The 13744-nt window shown below is 47.4% G+C and overlaps 1 protein-coding gene across 5 annotated transcripts in view; it reads right to left on the bottom strand.

Annotated features, from left to right (window-relative positions):
• The window catches only part of osbpl7 (oxysterol binding protein-like 7), a 99936-nt gene that overhangs the window by 51605 nt on the left and 34587 nt on the right, over positions 1-13744 (bottom strand). For all 5 annotated transcript variants that reach the window (XM_038778457.1, XM_038778454.1, XM_038778451.1 and 2 more), the window contains exons 2-8: positions 13420-13650; positions 10188-10310; positions 7279-7332; positions 7054-7167; positions 3809-3979; positions 2005-2137; positions 593-696 (exon numbers count right to left, since the gene is read on the bottom strand). In XM_038778457.1, the coding sequence (XP_038634385.1) occupies positions 593-696; positions 2005-2137; positions 3809-3979; positions 7054-7167; positions 7279-7332; positions 10188-10310; positions 13420-13518 (798 nt within the window). In that variant the 5' untranslated portion in view covers positions 13519-13650. The remainder of the gene's footprint in view (positions 1-592; positions 697-2004; positions 2138-3808; positions 3980-7053; positions 7168-7278; positions 7333-10187; positions 10311-13419; positions 13651-13744) is intronic.

Below are 13744 nucleotides of genomic sequence, written 5' to 3' on the forward strand. Positions count from 1 at the left end.
TGTGAGGCAGCAGTGCTAACCATTGCACCACCGTGCTGCCCTTTAAATCCCATTCTAATCTTTCACAAACGTCCAACCTTTGGTTCCTTCCTAATCCCACCTATTGGCACTCTCATGCCTTACTCCTCAGAGTCAAACCCACCTCTCCCTTGCCGTCTCCAAATCCACTGATTGGCAAACTATCCAAAGGGAGGAGGAGCAGGAGGGCGAAGAGACACACACTGTACTGGAACTACGTGCCTACGCTTTGCACCTAGTTCAGCCTGTTCCCGTTCTCTGATTCAAGGGAATCCCTGGCTGGTGACCAACCCAAAATGAGGATGGTGCATCCAGGAAGGCACTGAACGCATCAAAAGACTTTGTCGGGAACACCCAAAGGCAAAAGTTGTGATGTTGGAGGGAACGCACAAGACTCCAAGAAACTCATCTACCCGACTCTTCAAGCATCACCTACACCGCACGTGGCAGAGCCTGCAGGTTGCGCATCACCCATCTCAGGACCCACTGAACTGGAGTGGAGGTAAGACATCCTTAATCCCCACAGCTTTCCCAAGTGGAACGTTGGGTCTGCACAGTACGGTTCGTCTCATACCTGAACATCGCCAATGACAGGCGCTGAGTGAACCCTGTCCACTACCTCCAGCTTCTGCAGGAGCTGATTGAGCTCTCCCAGGTTCGACTGACACTGACTGAGATCTAAAAGACAGCAGAATACACAAGATTCACCAATAAGTTAAAATATGCTGCAAATTAACACTTTTTTCCAAAACTATGTCGAAGCCCAAAGGGATGAAAGGGTTTTTTTCTGGCAGAACAGTGTACCCTCTTCGAGATCAAAATCTGCATTGCAGTTGACAATTTCCCCCGTTACCTTTCCTTCCGCCTCCATTTCTCGTCTCGCCTCCCGGGAAGAGGCAGAATGACGATGGTCAAGTAGGTTTATATGACTGCTGGCTTCCCATTTCCAAGTGATTTCATCCTAGTTTTCAAATCCCTCCATAGCCTCACAACCCCCTATCTCTGTAATCTCCTCCAACCCAAGAACCCTGCGAGATATCTGGAGGGGCTGGTTTAGCTCACAAGGCTAAATCGCTGGCTTATAAAGCAGACCAAGCAGGCCAGCAGCACGGTTCGATTCCCGTACCAGCCTCCCCGGACAGGCGCCGGAATGTGGCGACTAGGGGCTTTTCACAGTAACTTCATTGAAGTCTACTCGTGACAATAAGCGATTTTCATTTCATTTCATATCTGCGTGTCTCTAATTCAGAGTTCTCGAGCAACACCAATTTTAATTGTTCCACCACTGGTGACTGTGACTTCAGCTTCCGGGGCCCTAAGCTCTGCATCAAAGCAACCGCATTCCGGGGTCCTCAACCTGGGTTCACTTTCCAGTAAAAGAGCTAGTGGACAGACATCAGGAGGAGGATTCTGTGACAAGTTCTTCCTCTTCCACAAATGGAGAGGTTAGCTGGGCCACCATTTCCAATGTTATCCAATGCAGCAGCTAGGGCGGCATGGTGGCGCAGTGGTTAGCACTGCTGCCTCACGGCGTCGAGGACCCAGGTTCGATCCGGGCCCCGGGTCACAGTCCGTGTGGAGTTTCCACACTCTCCTCGTGTCTGCGTGGGTCTCACCCCCACAACCCAAAGGTGTGCAGGGTAGGTGGATTGGACACACTAAATTACCCCTTAATTGAAAAATAAAAAGGAATTGGCTACTCTAAATTTATTTATTAAAAAAAAATAAAGTCCAGTGCAGCAGAAACTGAAGCTGGGACTAACCCACATCATAATGTGGTCACTTAGCGCTCAAGACTGTGTGAAAACCCAGAGAGTCATATAACAAACAGCTTTATGCTGTAATCTAGAGTACTGAGCGATGAGGGGCATTCTAATTAACGGATTGTTTCCCGCTTTGGTATTCGATTTTGTGACAAAAGGCACAGATTTTATGCGCCTATGAATCTGACGCAAACTGAAATGTAAATAGCCGACAAGGAGTTACCTTTAGCACACTGGTCCCATTCCTCTGATGGCTGCAACCACGGTGCCATCACTGCCTGTCCACCCGCAGACACCGAAGGAAGGTGGCCATTTCCTTTAAAGATGTCTCCACTGAAAGCGTCGCTCTTCTGTGGCTGAACAATGAGACAGCAGTCAGAGATTGGGCTCGATTCAACCACATGGGAGCAAAGTCCCATGGCGAGCGCGTTTAGCCGTGTGTTTCCCAGCGCTCGCAGTGCCGAGAAACACATGGCTATACTACGCGGCTTGCGTTGCACGAGGGGCCTCAACGGGGAACGCTCGGCCAAGGTCGCAAATAGCCCCATTTTGTACAGCGGGGAGCTCGGTTCACCAAACTCCCCACTGTAGCCAGAGATTGGGACGCCAATTTTAAAGCTGTGAAAACAGGCAAAGCTCTTTGCAATATTAAGTGGGAGACAGAAAGACTTCTGAGCAGGTGCTTGGGATGTAAAGGTTTAATTGAAGATGCGGGTTTTCAATGGCATGGAGCAATACAAATGGACTTATGAAGTGTGTTTCAGAATCTAACGTCTGCATTTCCCTCTGTCAGCAATGAACTGGTGGGGAAAGGGGGCTGCACAGCTGGAGGAGTAGGAGGCACAAGGCTGGCAAACTTTTCAGAGGGTCTGTAGGTGGGGAGGCCATGGAAGGATTTGTAAAATCAATGAAGAATCAATGCGTTGAGAACCTAATGAAAGTCTGGCCTTGGACAATTAGGTCTTGTACAGGATAGGGTACAGGTGGAGGGGTGCTGCACAGGGAGCCAGTGAGGGAACACTGAAGGAATCGAAACTGAAGATGCAGTTGGGAGTTTGTGCAGCGATGGACAAATTGAAACTGGGCAAGTCTCAAACTAGGAATTACAGTCGGCGGAGAAGGAGTCAGTCGTTTAGGACTGAACTGGGGGGGGCTTTTCCCTCATTCCAAGGAATCTTCACTCCCCACAGAGAGAACAGTACAGTACAGAACAGGCCCTTCAGCCCTCGATGTTGTGCCGAGCAATGATCACCCTACTCAAACCCACGTATCCACCCTATACCCGTAACCCAACAACCCCCCCCTTAACGTTACTTTTTAGGACACTACGGGCAATTTAGCATGGCCAATCCACCTAACCCGCACATCTTTGGACTGTGGGAGGAAACCGGAGCACCCGGAGGAAACCCATGCACACACGGGGAGGACGTGCAGACTCCACACAGACAGTGACCCAGCCGGGAATCGAACCCGGGACCCTGGAGCTGTGAAGCATTTATGCTAACCACCATGCTACCGTGCTGCATGCAAGGACTGTGGGTGCTCAGTCGACGAGTGTGTTTAAAACAGAGGTTGACAGACATCAGGAAGGACAATGAAGTTAATGGAGAAAGTCAGTCATTATCATATTGAATTACAGGGCTCGAGAGGGTGAATGGTCTATTCTTGCTCCCGTCTCTTATGAAACCAGCAGTTTGCAAATAAATTTGCAGCTATGTGTACAGAATGAGGGGCTGAAAGCTCGGATTAGAATAAACAGACTGGGCACCATCGAGTGGATGGGAAGGGAGGGCAAGCGAGTGGAGCTCCTTGGCCTCGAGGACTACCATCGTTCCCCCCCCCCCATCCCCAAATCAACACAACACAACACACCCAACCTTGGGATGTCTTTGGTCAAAGCAGAGACGACTCCACAGCGTGGTTTCCCCCATTAGACCACGACCAAGCTCTCGGAACCAGACCACAATGAGAACTGAAGGTGAACGCGCCCAAGGTAATGGACCTGCACCTGCAATGCCGTGACATACCTTGCTGCACAGAGGTAAAATGGTACTGGCTGAGAGGAATTCTGCCGTTGGAGAGATGGAAAAGTTATATCCGTTTGCTCCATATGGAACTTTAACAGGATCACCTTTCTGGAATAGTCGATGATAGCAGAGCTTGGATACCCAGGTGCTGAAAACTTCCTGAGATTTCACCTGCAACACAACGAACATTACATCTAGTAATTCCCAGCATTAAAATAAAGAGTCGTCACACACACCCACTGACGGTTTGCCAGGGCTGAGGAGTCAGTAATACAAGAGCTAAAAGTCCAATTGTTTCAACCTAATTTATGCCTTTGCATGGTGGAGCCTATTGTGTTTGATAGGCCCAAGAACACCGTCACCGTGACTGGCCCAGCACATACATAGAACAGTACAGCACAGAACAGGCCCTTCGGCCCTCAATGTTGTGCCGAGCCATGATCACCCTACTCAAACCCACGTATCCACCCTATACCCGTAACCCAACAACCCCCCCTTAACCTTACTTTTATTAGGACACTACGGGCAATTTTAGCATGGCCAATCCACCTAACCCACACATCTTTGGACTGTGGGAGGAAACCGGAGCACCCGGAGGAAACCCACGCACACAGGGGGAGGACGTGCAGACTCCACACAGACAGTGACCCAGCCGGGAATCGAACCTGGGACCCTGGAGCTGTGAAGCATTTATGCTAACCACCATGCTACCCTGCTGCACATAGTGCTATGGGTAGACAAACAGCAGCTATACTGAGCACTGTAACTGTACCAATAAGTCTTACATACTCGCACATCACAGATTGACACAGCAGAGATTGAGGCCATTCAGCCCATTGTGCTTGCGCCAGCTCTTTGGGAGAACAATCCAATTAACCACTCCCTTGCCTTTCCCCATAGCCCTGTAAATACTCCCCCTTCAAGTATTCAACCAATTCTCTATTTGAAAATTACTTTTGAATCTGCTTTCCTTTCGGCAATTTATTCCACATCATGCCAAACCATAAGTGGAAAAAAGGTGTGTTTCCCCCTGCCCCAATTGCAGTGGATCAAGGCAATCTGGAAGGCTGAAGTTGATGTGTCGCACGGCTAACCACTCAAAGCACTTCATAATAAGAGATGTCAGGGCCGTCGGTCGGTAGTCAGAGGCACGTTGTGGGCCTTGTCTGATTCCCGAAATGCAGCTAGGGGATGGAGCGGTAGGCACCCTCGATGGTTGTGTAGCAGTGGTCAAGGATGTTAGGGCCCCTATCGGGAAAGGAAATATGTTGGTGGAATTTCAGCAAGACACTCTTTTGAGGTTGACCAGGTTGAAGTCCCCGACAACGATGAACAAAGACTCCGGAATCCAGGTTGTATTTAGTGGTGTACAATTCATCAAGCGCCTGTTTCTCTTGCGCTTGGGTGCAATGTAGACCACTGTGATGATGGCAGAAGTGAACTTTCTCTGAAGGTAGTACGGACGGGCACTTTACAGTCAGGTATTCCAGGTCCAGGGAGCAGTAGTTCACCAGGATTGCAATGTCTGAGCATAATTGATGAGGAGGGAAAGCTGTCCAACCCTTTGCTTTGCCCGATGGCGCCATGCAGTCCATCCGGTGTATTGAGAAGCCATAGGTTGTTTGGCACAGTCCGGTGAAGCAGGAGTCTCTGTGAAACAGAGCAGACAGCAGCCTCTCGCTTCCCTCGGAGAGGTAAGTCTAGCGTTAAGCTTGTCCAGCTTGTTTTTGATTGCTTGGATGCTTGTCTTCATTTCATTGTTAGGAGTATGCTGGGGGAAGGCGACTTGAAACCGTGTTGTTTCAGTCTCACCTGCAGACCGGGGCTTCTCCCTCATTTCCTAGGTCAACGAGTGGTGCCGGGATCTGGCAAGAGAAGCCTGACATTGTGGAAGTTAAGTGATTTTGTCTGGAAAGGTACTGGGCTCTGGTGGGGTCCCGGGGTTCCGCGTGTTTCATCTTCCTTTGGTGTGTTTGGATTCTCGTGTGGCGTCTTCTCTGCTTTGGGGATGATTATGTTTCATTTGGATCACTTGGTCTTTCTGGGTCGGGTTGGGCCAGCTCACGTGGCCAGGTCCAATATCAGTGGTCGGGTCGGGTGCTCCTGGGATCGGGCCTCCAACTAGGCCGGGCCGGGCCCCAACGTTGATTTTCTTCCTTTCCTTCTTCAGGTGTCGGGCGCTGGGTGGGCCTTTCCAGGTCGGGTGCTCCAGATGCCAGGACGAGTTTCAGGCGGGGTCAGGCTTCTTCTGCTTCCTGACACCTATCGCGCCTGCACAGTTTAGACAGCTGGCTTCCAAGACCAAATTCAAAAGTAGCAGCTCTGCCTACTGCCCCAGTTCAGCTCAGGGAGAAAAGTGCAGAATTGGGATCAATGCTTGGCCCACACACTGAACAGCTGTCAGCTGAACGGTATTGTTACTGGTGGCAATCTTACTAGGCCAATAATCCAGAGGCCTGGACCAATGCAGACACAAGCTCAAACCCCACCATGGCAGCTGGGGCAATTCAACTTCTATTCATTGAGAAACTCTAGAATAAAACGCTCATGTCATGAAACTACCAGATTATCATGAAAACCCATTCTGTTCACTAGTGTCCACCAGGTGAGGGAAATCAGTCATCCTTACCCAGCCTGGCCTACATGCAACTCCCAGATCCATGACATAGAACATACAGTGCAGAAGGAGGCCATTTGGCCCATCGAGTCTGCACCGGCCCACTTAAGCCCTCACTTCCGCCCTATCCCCGTAACCCAATAAGCCCTCCTAACGTTTTTGGTCACTAAGAGCAATTTATCATGGCCAATCGACCTAACCTGTACACCTTTGGATTGTGAAAGGAAACCGGAGCACCCGGAGGAAACCCACGCAGACACGGGGAGAATGTGCAGACTCCACACAGACAGTGACCCAGCGGGGAATCGAACCTGGGGATGTGAAGCCACAGTGCTATCCACTTGTGCTACCGTGCTGACAATGTGTTTGACTCTTAAATATCCTCTATAATACCCTAGGAAGCCACTCAGTTGGTTTAGACGATGGGTGTACTGATACCACATAGACTGCAGCAATTCAAGGCAGCAGTTTGGCATCACTTTCTCAAAGGTAATTTGGCTTGGGCAATGAATACCGGCCTCGCCAGCAACGCTCATATCGCAAAGACGATCATTTAGAAAAAAAAAAGTTTCCAACTACAACTTCACGTATTGCAGAGCCTGAGTAGGTTAAAAAAACATTATTTTACCTTCAGGTGATAAAGGTTCTCTTCGGCGTCTAAATCAATGCGTTTGGATTTCTTGTTGATGGACATAACGGAAAGGCCAATGTTGATGGAGCCATGGAGCTTCCCTCTGAGAATCTGTGATGTTCACAAGAGTTAGTTTTACCACGAGTTAGGGTTACCACACAGCAGCCCAGTTCTTATTTATTTGAAAAAGTCTGTCTGCATAAGCCAGACAAAGGAACTTACATCTTGCTGAGTCTTGGCATACTTGAGAATCCCCTTTTCCAAGATAAAATATCTCTGAAATGATAAGGAAAGGACATTTCTCTAATTTTTCCATTTGAAAATAAAGCTTCCGTTCATACTTTCCCTTCCTTGACTTAAAGTGGCAACTCCTGCCGGGGTATAGAACCACAGGTAATTACAGGCATCCAGGTATCTCACCTATGTGCGCATACGTTCTATGTGAAGGTGGACAGTGAATGATGAATTGTTTAACAGTGGAACACGTCACAGCCAAGACAGACACTGGGTCTACTCATGCCCAGCCACAGCTTCCAGCTGGACTCGTAAGGAATTGTTAGGAATGGGAACCTTAGCTAATTACACCTCCAACACTCACCTCACCCCATTGCAATACACTGCAAATGCGCCCCCAGTCCCTTTTTTTTCATAGAATTTACAGTGCAGAAGGAGGCCATTCGGCCCATCGAGTCTGCACTGGCTCTTGGAAAGAGCACCCTACCCAAGGTCAACACCTCCACCCTATCTCCATAACCCAGAAACCCCACCTAACACTAAGGGGCAATTTGGACCCTGAGGGGCAATTTGGACCCCGAGGGCAATTTATCACGGCCAATCCACCTAACCTGCACACCTTTGGACTGTGGGAGGAAACCAGAGCACCCGGAGGAAACCCACGCACACACGGGGAGAACGTGCAGACTCCACACAGACAGTGACCCAAGCCGGGATTCGAACCTGGGACCCTGGAGCTGTGAAGCATTTGTGCTATCCACACAATGCTACCGTGCTGCCCTTTTGATGCAGAAATAGAGGCTATTTGTCGCAACTCTGACTCCTGGCTTACTGAGACGGTAAACTCATCCAGAAGTTAAATATGGACCTTTGATGGTCGGTGTTGCTCAGGGTTACGTTGGTCATTGTGTCCTTCTATCTGACCAACGCAAGATATGGAGGTTGAACAAAATCCTACTCCAGTTGAGTCCACAATATCTAAATGATGATTTTCTTTCTTCAGTGGCCAAGATATTTTAATCTTTATTAGTGTCGCAAGTAGGCTTACATTCCCACTGCAATGAAGTTACTGTGAAAATCCCCACGTCGCCACATTCCGGCACCTGTTCAGGTACACAGAGGAAGAATTCGGAATGACCAATCCACCTAACCTGCACATCTTTGGACTGTGGGAGGAAATCGGAGTATCTGGAGGAAACCCACACAGACACAGGGAGAACGTGCAGACTCCACACAGACAGTGGCCCAAGCCGGGAATTGAACCTGGGACCCTGGCGCTGTGAAGCAGCAGTGCTACCGTGCCGCCCTGGGGTTCTCTAACCTGAAGTTTTCTATGTTGAGAAACGTTTGTAGTTAATATCTAACAAATGAAATAAAGCACATCATCCCAGGAACCAATATGTAACAGCGCAATTAAAATGTGTTAAAATAACAATGTACAGAAGAAGAATAAGGAAAGGGGAGCTCAGTTGCTCTAACTCCCCTTTGGAAGGTTCAAAGTCAAACCCCTTACTCACCGATGTTCAATTTTAACCATCTCCCCATGAGTTTGACCACTTCTCATCTACAATGTTGAACAGCCAAACTTCGCAATAGCAGATTCAGCTAATAAAAAAGAAAGGAACTGGAAAAGAAACACCATCGGAACCAGCATTGCTTTACTCGGTAAAAGGTGAAGCCGCCACTGTCCCAGACAAACATAGGCTGCTTTTCCCTTTGAGGGGTAGAGCTGACTGGTGGTGATTTAACCTGAGGGTCACCACGCCTCAGGTGACGGGCAAGGTTCATGAATAACTTTAGCCGGTATAGGGAATTGAACCCACGCTGCTGGCCTCGCTCTTCATCACAAACCAGCTGTCCAGCCATTGCTTTACCATCAACAGTATCAATGGAGAATCCTCCATCTTGGGCTACACGACTACTGTTAGGGCTTATATCAAACGTAGCACCTTTAACAGAATAAAATGCTTCAAGGTGCTTCCCAGGAGCATCAACATTTGACACCAAACCACATGGGGAAACATTGGAGTAACTGACCAAATACTTGGGCAAAGAGGCGGCTTTTAAAGGAACATCTTAAAAAAAAAGAGGAAAGAGAAGTCGAGAGGTGGGGAGGAATTCCAGAGTTTGGGACTCCAGCAGCTGATGACGATGTTACCAATGGTGGAGCAATTAAAATCAGCCATGTTCCAAGGGGTCAGAAAGAAACCAGTGCAGGTATCTCTGAGAATTGTGGGCTGGAGGAGATTAGAGGATAAGGAAGGATAAAGCCAGGAAGGGAATTGAAAATAAGGATGAGAGTTTTAAAATCAAGACGTTGCTTAAATGGGAGCCAACGCAGGTCAGCAAGCTCGGGGTCATGGGTGACTGGAGCTCATTGCGAGTAAGGACATGAACAGTAGAGATTACCAAGTGGTGGCACAGTGGTTAGCACTGCTGCCCTACAGCGGCAGGGACCCACGTTTGATTTCAACCGTGATTGTCTGTGGAGTCTGCACATTCTCCCAGTGGCTGCGTGGGTTTCCTTTGGGTGCTCCAGTTTCCTCCCACAATCCAAAAATGGGCAGGTTGGGTGGATTGATCATGCAAAATTGCCCCTTAGTGTCCAAGGCGATGTTACGGGGAGTGGGCCTAGTTAGGGTGCTCTTTCAGAGGGTCGGTGCAGACTCCAATGGCCTCCTTGTGCACTGCAGGGATTCCATTTGAAGATTTATGGCGGATACAAAATAGGAGGTCAGCCAGTAATCCTACTCTCGCACACAAAGTAGGAACATTAAACAGGTGACTCAAAGAGTAGGGAAATTTTATTGGGGAGATTTTAAAATAAGGATGAAGGAGGTAGAGGAGGACGGGGAGCTTAGCAGCACACCCTTTGGAAGAAACAATAGGACCGTAACCTTGTGCCAGCCTTTCAAAGGCCATTTCCTCTTCTTCAACAGGTATCCTTCCTGCCTCTCAAGATCCAGTGAAGCACGCCTGTTCTCCAATGGCTCCTCCATCACCTCCCAGTTCTCAGAGTTCTGAAACACAAGAGACAACACTTGAGAAACATAGCGGTCTGCGCACTTGGCTTTTGTTACATTTTCCTAACTTGGCCGAAAGCCTTGGCTACTTCATTTCCTCCTATTTTGGGTTGAGACAAAATCAATCAAGATACGGCAGCCTTTGCTGGGCTATAGTTATGACCAACAAAATATCCTTCGAGAATATTTCAATGTCATAGGAATTTAATAGTAAGAAGTCTTACAACACCAGGTTAAAGTCCAACAGGTTTGTTTCAAACACGAGCTTTCGGAGCACGGCTCCTTCCTCAGGTGAATGGTCCATTCACCTGAAGAAGGAGCCGTGCTCCGAAAGCTCGTGTTTGAAACAAACCTGTTGGACTTTAACCTGGTGTTGTAAGACTTCTTACTGTGCTCACCCCAGTCCAACGCCGGCATCTCCACATCATAGGAATTTAAGTAAGAGTATCTGCTGTATAAACAACGCCCTGTGTAGCAAACATTACAAAGCAGATGTCCTTTCCCGAAGTCTCAGCAGGGACTGCGAAGATGCCCCCACTAGCCAAACAGCTTTTTAAAAAACAATTTGTCATGGGACGTGGGCATCGCTGGCTGGGACAGCTTTTTTGCCCATCCCTAATTGCCCTCGAGGGAGTAGTTGACAGTCAACCACATTGCTGTGGGTCTGCAGTCACATGTAGGCCAGACCAGGTAAGGGCGGCAGATTTCCTTCCCTAAAGGATATTAGTGAACCAGACAGGTTTTTATGGCAATCGGCAATGGTTTCATGGACTATATAAATTTAGATTACCCAATTAATTTTTTCCAATTAAGGGGCAATTTAGCATGGCCAATCCACCTACCATGCACATCTTTGGGTTGTGGGGGCGAAACCCACGCAAACACAGGGAGAATGTGCAAACTCCACACGGACGGTGACCCAGAGCCGGGATCGAACTTGGGACCTCGGCGCCGTGAGGCGGGAGTGCTAACCTCTGCGCCACCGTGCTGCCCCCAATTCAAGATTTTTGTTACCTCTCCAATCGTGCAGTGGCGGGATTTGAACCCGTGTCCCCAAAACATTATCCTGGGTTTCCGGTTTTGCTAGTCCAGAGATAATACCACTACCTACTAACGTTCTTCAGGAATGCTGTGTTTTTTTAGTGCCATCATTACCACTCCCTTTGCCTTTTGTTCCATGACATCTTTAGTATTTAATCTTCTCTGCCCTCTAACCTATCCCTGACCTGCTCTTTTGCTCTACCTGCCTCTCCCCCACCTTTTTTAGCAGCATAAACCCATCCCATTCCTTCCTCTCTTCAGCCCCGAAGGAGAGTCACATTCATATTGGAACAGTAACTCTACTCCTCTCTCCACAGATGCTGCCAGAGCTGCTGGGTTTTTCCAGCACTTACTGCTTTTATTTCCAGATCTCCAGTACTTTGCTTCTACTTTACTAACACTCTTTGCCTCGGCCTACACGCTGGGACAAAAGGGCTACATATCCAAAGTTTGGCATCACTCCAAGTGCAAACTCTCCCATTCTGAATGGAACTGATCGTTAGCTGTCTTGCATCTGAAAAGACAGATGACAGCCTGTTCTTCGCTAACACTGGGGATGAAAAGAAAGACCTGCCCCATAATAGAGGAACATTGAAGCCACTGTGAATTGACTTAGTTCTGCATTCTCCTTTGGGAGAGAGATGGGGAGACTATTGGTTGGCACCCATCATTTACTCATTGAGCAACGAATCCTTGTTGCAGCCAAGAACAAGCAAAATGTTCAGTTGCAATGACATGATGGTAATGCGCGGCACTAAAAGGTGTGCATATCCATCAACATCACCAAACTTTATGCATCTGCCACTCCAGAATCCAACAATGCCAATGACAACTCTTAAAATTAAATTGTTCCAGTCTGATAGAAACCTACTTTTCTTTAGATAATAAAAGTTTAAGGGAAGAAATGATTTAGCGACATTATACTATGAAAAATCATATATTAGCCATGGAAGCAGAGAATGCTGAGCGCATGGGAAAAGATCTGATAAGGAAGTCAGTATTCAAACTGACTACCCACGTTGCAGAATAGACTCATTGTTATCATTACTGGGCAAACATCCCACTTGTATAAAATATGGTGGGAATCAGGTGGTTCGATCACACCATATTATAGAAACATAGAGAAGTTTTCCCATGCCATATTATCTCTTAAAACATGATAGACAGACATTTTGGTCAATTAGATGAATTATAATTATTTTAACCCAATCACAGTCAAAAAGGGGACAGAGCCTCAAAAAAATTATGATTCCCTTATGAGACCGAGAACCTTTTTTGCTCTCTCCAAAATTAGCTCTGATCTCTCGCTCTCTCTCTCTATCTGACATCTCTCTTTATCTGAATTCATCTTTAACCTAACCGTTGAAACCTATTTTTACTTTGCTTTGCAAACAACTTTCATTGTCTTTTGTTTCATTTTTGTAATCGTGCATCTTGATCTGAAGAAATTACCACAAACTGAATTGTATTTTGAATTCAACTCAACCACCTGTATTTGCGTTGGACAAACAACTTTCTAGATTCTGTATTCGCATAAAACTTGACTTGATCAGTAGACTTCAAAACTGGCATAAATAAAGCGATCACCCAAGAAGCTCAGTCTCGAGTTCTGTAAGATTAATATATAGTGCGGTGACACATACATATATTAACAAAGTACAGAACCATCACAATCCTCCATCCAGTCTGTTGTCACGGATAACAGGAAGGGAGAGAGAGTGAATGGAATTCCTTTCAACATTGCTGCAAAACGTGCCATACGTTTTCCATTAGGGCAAAAGAATCAATAATAGCCAAAAGAAAATGGAGATACATAGTCTGACTGTAAGAAACCAGAGACATTGGTTCGCATGTTGGGTAGCAAGTCTTGGTTAGAAATTAATTTGGACAAAAATTCTCTGCCCAACACATTAACCTGCCTTCTCGCTTTACAGATTTTGGAGCTCAGGCATTTTCAATTTTTATTCCCAGTTCTTTTCTTCCGTGGTATTTCTTGTTGAAGTCAAAAGTATGGGCACGTTAAGAAAAGAAGAAAAAGCAGAGAAGGGATGTGAGAACCTCCTACCTGGCGCGTATTGGTGGGTTTGGATGATGCATTGCTGCTGCTTCTGGTCAGAGTGGACGTCCTTTGGGGGGCAGGGAGCACCCTCTCATCACCATTCATGGTTGCCGCACATCCAAATACCACAACGCCCAGTATTCTAGCACTCACGGACTGAGGACATTTCTAGAGGTTGAGCCAGATCCGATCTCCTGGGGAGCTCATGTTGACACGTCTGGACGCAGTCAAGCATTCCTGAAGAGCAAAACAAAATTTAAAAATTTAGTCAGCCCTTATTTGAAGACCAGCCAAGTCAGCAAAAGATAACAAACTACATTCTACTGGAATA

Source organism: Scyliorhinus canicula, chromosome 19 (assembly GCF_902713615.1).
Source record: "Scyliorhinus canicula chromosome 19, sScyCan1.1, whole genome shotgun sequence".
Lineage (NCBI taxonomy): Eukaryota > Metazoa > Chordata > Chondrichthyes > Carcharhiniformes > Scyliorhinidae > Scyliorhinus > Scyliorhinus canicula.